This window comes from Monopterus albus, unplaced genomic scaffold, assembly GCF_001952655.1.
Source record: "Monopterus albus unplaced genomic scaffold, M_albus_1.0 scaffold256.1, whole genome shotgun sequence".
Classification (NCBI taxonomy): domain Eukaryota; kingdom Metazoa; phylum Chordata; class Actinopteri; order Synbranchiformes; family Synbranchidae; genus Monopterus; species Monopterus albus.
In genome coordinates this window covers 525,720-530,457 of record NW_018128136.1, presented here as the reverse complement: position 1 = coordinate 530,457, position 4,738 = coordinate 525,720, and the positions used below count along the sequence as shown (strand labels likewise).

Here is a 4,738-nt window from a genome sequence, read left to right as displayed (position 1 = left end):
ATTAACAATAATTAATTCATCACAAAAGAATCCCAATTTTTTGATCTGATGAAGAGTAATCAGGAAATGAAAACACTGAGGTCATTTTTATGCCAGATTGTTCCTCATTTTCCTTCATGCCAGTGATTAATCACAATCACTTAGTGTTTGCCATCATTTTGTTTAATCGCCTCATTACATTTTAATCTACACAGTACTCACGCATACACATGCCTTCTGATTACTGCAGAGTACCTTACCTTCCTCCAGTCCTGAGAGTTGGTGGTGCAGTTTATTGATGCCCAGGTCGATTTCCTGTTTGTGCTGCTCCGTTTGAAGCCTCAGGGCTTTTCTTTCTTTCTCCAGCAGCACCACCTTCTTCTCCAGCTCCCCCTCCAAGTCGTCCATTCTCCAGGACCTGTCAGCACCAGCATTGTGTCCAAGATCAGCCAGGCTTTCTGGGCCACCAGACATCTGGCTCTCCTCTGGCCCTGCTGCGGTGCTGCTGTCCGTGTGGTTGTGAGGAAATGGGCTAATGTCCGTCTGCAGAGGAGGGACACAGATGGAAACCGGTTCAGGGTGTGGGTTTTACAGTCTAAAGAAAAGGATGGAAAATATCTGGCTCTTTACCTGCTAAATTCTCAACTATGTTCACCAGCTGGTCTCAAACCGTCTGGGTTTTTTAAGTTTTTTCACCTGCTGTGGCTGAACACGACTCTGAGACCAGTGAGACTGAACCACAACAGTACAGTTGTTGTTCCAGCAGCGAAACAATGAGCTCAAACTCACTATTTAGCTCCGTAAAACCAAGGGGAGCTTTACATGGTCATCTGACACATTGCTAGACTAAAAATATCAATTATAGTCATTTTAAAAACGCTCAAATGGAACTTCAAATGAAAAATAATAAAAATTCCTATTGAAGTGTTTAACAGATGAGGTTTGGGTCTGAAGAGATCTTCAATAAGCTGAGCCATCTCATGTCTTCAGGGATTTACTTTAATTAAGTACAACACAACAAATAATTGAAAGTCAGAAAGGCTACCAAGAGAATGAACCATTACAGTCAGCAACAAACTGCGAGGCGCCGCAGCACGAGGCTTTACAGAAGAAACACCAAACCACAAGGGAAGGGATGTGAGAAATACAGACTCTGCGAGATTTCTGAGATCTCTGTGGTCCATGCATACTACTTATAGTAGGCTGTGGAAATGCACAGTGACCACAAGGGGATTCATATAGAAAATACATACAACAGATAAAAGGCATGCAGAGTGCACAAGGCTCAGAGGAAGATAATAAAATAACGTGTCTTCCTGTGATGAAAACAACGGTGAAAAACCGACTGAAGTGTTAACACATTAATATATTAATCCCCTTGTGGTCACTGTGTATTTCTACTGCATGCTGTAAAGCAACATGCATGATGGATAGAAATGGAAATCCACCATTCACACCATTTGCAACCACATCACTTTGCTTGCATCACATCTGTCAGATGCTGCCGCTACCAGTGCAGCAACAGACAACAGGCAGGGTGTGCAGCAAGGCTGATACAGCAGGGCTAATGAGCGCTGCTGCCTGTGAGTCAGGTTCTGTCCTGACAAGTGGAGACGGGTGGGCACTCTAGGTTTTCTGGTCGAAGGAAAATGTACGGACATCCAGTGACAGGTATTCAGGAGTGCTGGAGGGTACGCATGATGCATGAGCAGCAAAACAATCTGGACAGAACACATACAAGAAGCTGGGGAGGTGATGAATATAACAGTTATTTGACCTGCCTATTCCCAGATGAGTGCTCTTCCTGTGTAATAACCAGAACACATGATCTGATGTACTGCACTGCAGAAGTAGGCCAAGTACCCATCGTTCATTGAAACGTGACTTGAATGGGAAAAGTGGCAGGGAGGGGGCAAGAAAAACACACTGGCTACTAATGAGGTTCACCCCAGACTTGTGACGTCCTTCACACCTTATTACTTCATATGTGCACATTCCTAACTCCTAATCAGTGTAAAACATGGATGGTCACATGCAAGCATTATGGGGTTTTTCCATCTGGCAGTGACATTATAGAACAAAGTGTGCATCATCCACAAAGAAAAGAACCCATAGGTGCATGCCCTACATACACTACCAGAGTGGGGAGCGCTGTCCTGCAGAGAAGCTCTTTTAATCTGGGCTTTCAACAAATACCGGCACCTCATAAATTATGCATACTTCTTTAGCCAGAAATGAGGTTATACATCACTGGATTCTGGTGAGATATGAGCAGGTTTCATGTTAAATCGGCTGTATTCTCTCCACCTCCTCCCCCTGCTGTTGCTCCCTGTTCTCCTACCCATTGTCTCTCCTGTCTTCGCTTTCATGTCTCTTTCTTTCAATTTTATATTTCAAGCTGTTTCCTTGGTATGATAGACTCGTATCAAATCACGTGATCTGGTGGTCATGATGATCAGGGCTTTGCTTCACTACACTGAGTATATCTGGCTGTTTTGGTAACTCACTTCTTCTCATGCAAAATTTAAAACTCTGAAGAACAAATAAATTCACAGATGTCAATTCTGATGCGCCTTATTACATCAAACTAAAATATGAACTCCGTGAATCTTATAATAGAAAGCAGCTTTTTTATGCCTTTAGAAATGTGGGATCAGAGCTCTTTGCTATTACTGTTGTTGTTATTTAGGCCTTGTGGTGCAGCCTGCCTCCACAGTATGTGGAGAGGTGATTTTCTTCACGCTCTGCCTACCTCCAGTTTCTCTATGCGGTCTTTGAGCTGAGTGATCGCCTGTTCCAGTTCATCCACAGCCCTGACATTGAGCAGGTGGACGCTGTCGGGCTCCGACGCCGGGCTGTCCCGCACCATCATCCGCTCCAGGTGCGTCTCCTCCACCGTGCCCTTGCCCCCCAGCAGCCCCGCGGCGCTCCCGCGTCTGTTCGCTCTGCTGCTCTTGCCGTCCAGCCCCTTCTCACACTCGGATAGTTTCCCCGTGAGCTCTCGGATGGTCCGCTGGTCGGTTAATATCTGGTCCCTTTGCTGCAGAACAGTATGCCGAAGCTCCTCCGCGGTGGTGCGGAGATAGCCCCAGTCTTCACCCGCATACAGTGACGGGTCGTCCGCTTGTTGCTGAAAGTTTTTCGGGTTGCACTCACCGGCAGGGATCGGTGTGCAAATCAGGCGACTGACCGCCGGGTCGTGTCCAGTGAGTCCGGTGACCCCGCTAAGCCCGATGTTGAAAGTAGGAGCTTCAGAATCAGGAATTTCAGAACCATGTAGAGCGCCCAACGATCCGGTCCGGGCCATGGAACCCCCGGCAGCGGGGGTCTGCGCCGCTGCGCCCGGATACAGCGAGTGGCTGCTGTTTGCTAGTTGCCGTTGCGCCGCGGCTGCCTTGTTGGATCCGGTGTGAACGGCCGCGATGATGCAGACAACCGCTCCGATGAAGGCCACCATCCCGGCGGCCAAGATAACAACAATGAACTTCAGGGTGGCGGCGGGGAGGACCGATTGTTAGAAAAATCTAATAACAACACTCCGGAGCTACAACACAGGTAAAGCTCCAAAAACAGCGAAAAAAGTATCAGTTGTTTGGCCGCATATAAATGGAACAAGAAATGCCTCCTCACTTTGTTTCCTTCCCACAGGAACAGGCGACTAGAAAACGCGAGTCCCGCACCATAATTGAGTGATCATGGAGTGATGAGCGATCAGAGGCGGTCTGTTACACCCGCTGCTCAGCGCGCATGTCCTCTGCGCTCAGGCGCAATCCAGCCTGCTGTGCGAGGGGGAGACAGGACAGGACGGGCAGAGACCAAGTCAGACATGGACACAGCGGGACAGCTGCACACTTTGTGCACCCTCTTGTAGCGGAACTAACTCTTCCAGTATTTAAACTTACATGATCAAATGTTACTGCTCTCAACACCACATTTTATATTATATGCCATGTTGCAGCACTGACTTCCTGTATGCAGCCTCAAAAACCGGGCACATTTTTTACTTCTCTTTTTTCTTTCACTTTCATTGAAGATGAAATTCTAAACTGGGTCTTTCCGCCATGCATAGCAGCCCATGTCACATTAAAAATCCATTTCCAGGTCATATAGGCGTATTGTAATGTGATGTGCTGATGGCCACAGTCAGCCTCAAGGCTCCAACAGCTCAACGGGGCCAGAGATGAAAGAAAGATGGCCCTGTGGGGATCAGCGTGTGTGTGTGTGTGTGTGGTGCACAGTACAGGCCCCAAGATATTAGTTTCATTAAATCATACTTCAAAGTAAAAATACATGTTAATCTCAGTGTGATGTATAGGCACATAAGGACACGTAATTAAAAATGAACTGACACACACAGTCACACACATACACACAAAGCCAATGGTGTGAGAAAAATCCTCCCAGCATGAGTGTCGGCTCTCCTGTGTATAAAAATCACTGTTTGATGTGCATTCTCAAACAAGTATCAAGGGGGATTGGGCTAAGACTTCTCAAACTTGCAGGCACTGAAAGCTCTGATTTAATATGGGTGAGGGATGAGGCGCGAGACAGCCAACATGTCTGCAGCAGAAAACAGCTCAGGCTCTCAGTCTCCACTGGAACACTGTAGAATAGAGTAGAAGGCTGAGTCCTCCTGCAGAGGTGGGGACCAAGTCAATACAAAGCCATCCCTCCTCAAACATGAGAGCTTCGTTTGGATTCAGCTTATACATTAAATGTCACTACTGGAATTTTTGGCAGTAAGAGTAGCTCCACAGCA

The 4,738-nt window shown here is 46.9% G+C and overlaps 1 protein-coding gene across 1 annotated transcript in view; it reads right to left on the bottom strand.

The window, feature by feature from the left end:
• The window catches only part of nptxra (neuronal pentraxin receptor a), a 7,551-nt gene extending 3,805 nt beyond the window's left edge, over positions 1-3,746 (bottom strand). Inside the window, exons 1-2 of the mRNA XM_020621276.1 lie at positions 2,732-3,746; positions 240-522 (exon numbers count right to left, since the gene is read on the bottom strand). Of these exons, the coding sequence (XP_020476932.1) occupies positions 240-522; positions 2,732-3,436 (988 nt within the window). The 5' untranslated portion in view covers positions 3,437-3,746. The remainder of the gene's footprint in view (positions 1-239; positions 523-2,731) is intronic.
• Between the last annotated feature and the right edge of the window lie 992 nt (positions 3,747-4,738).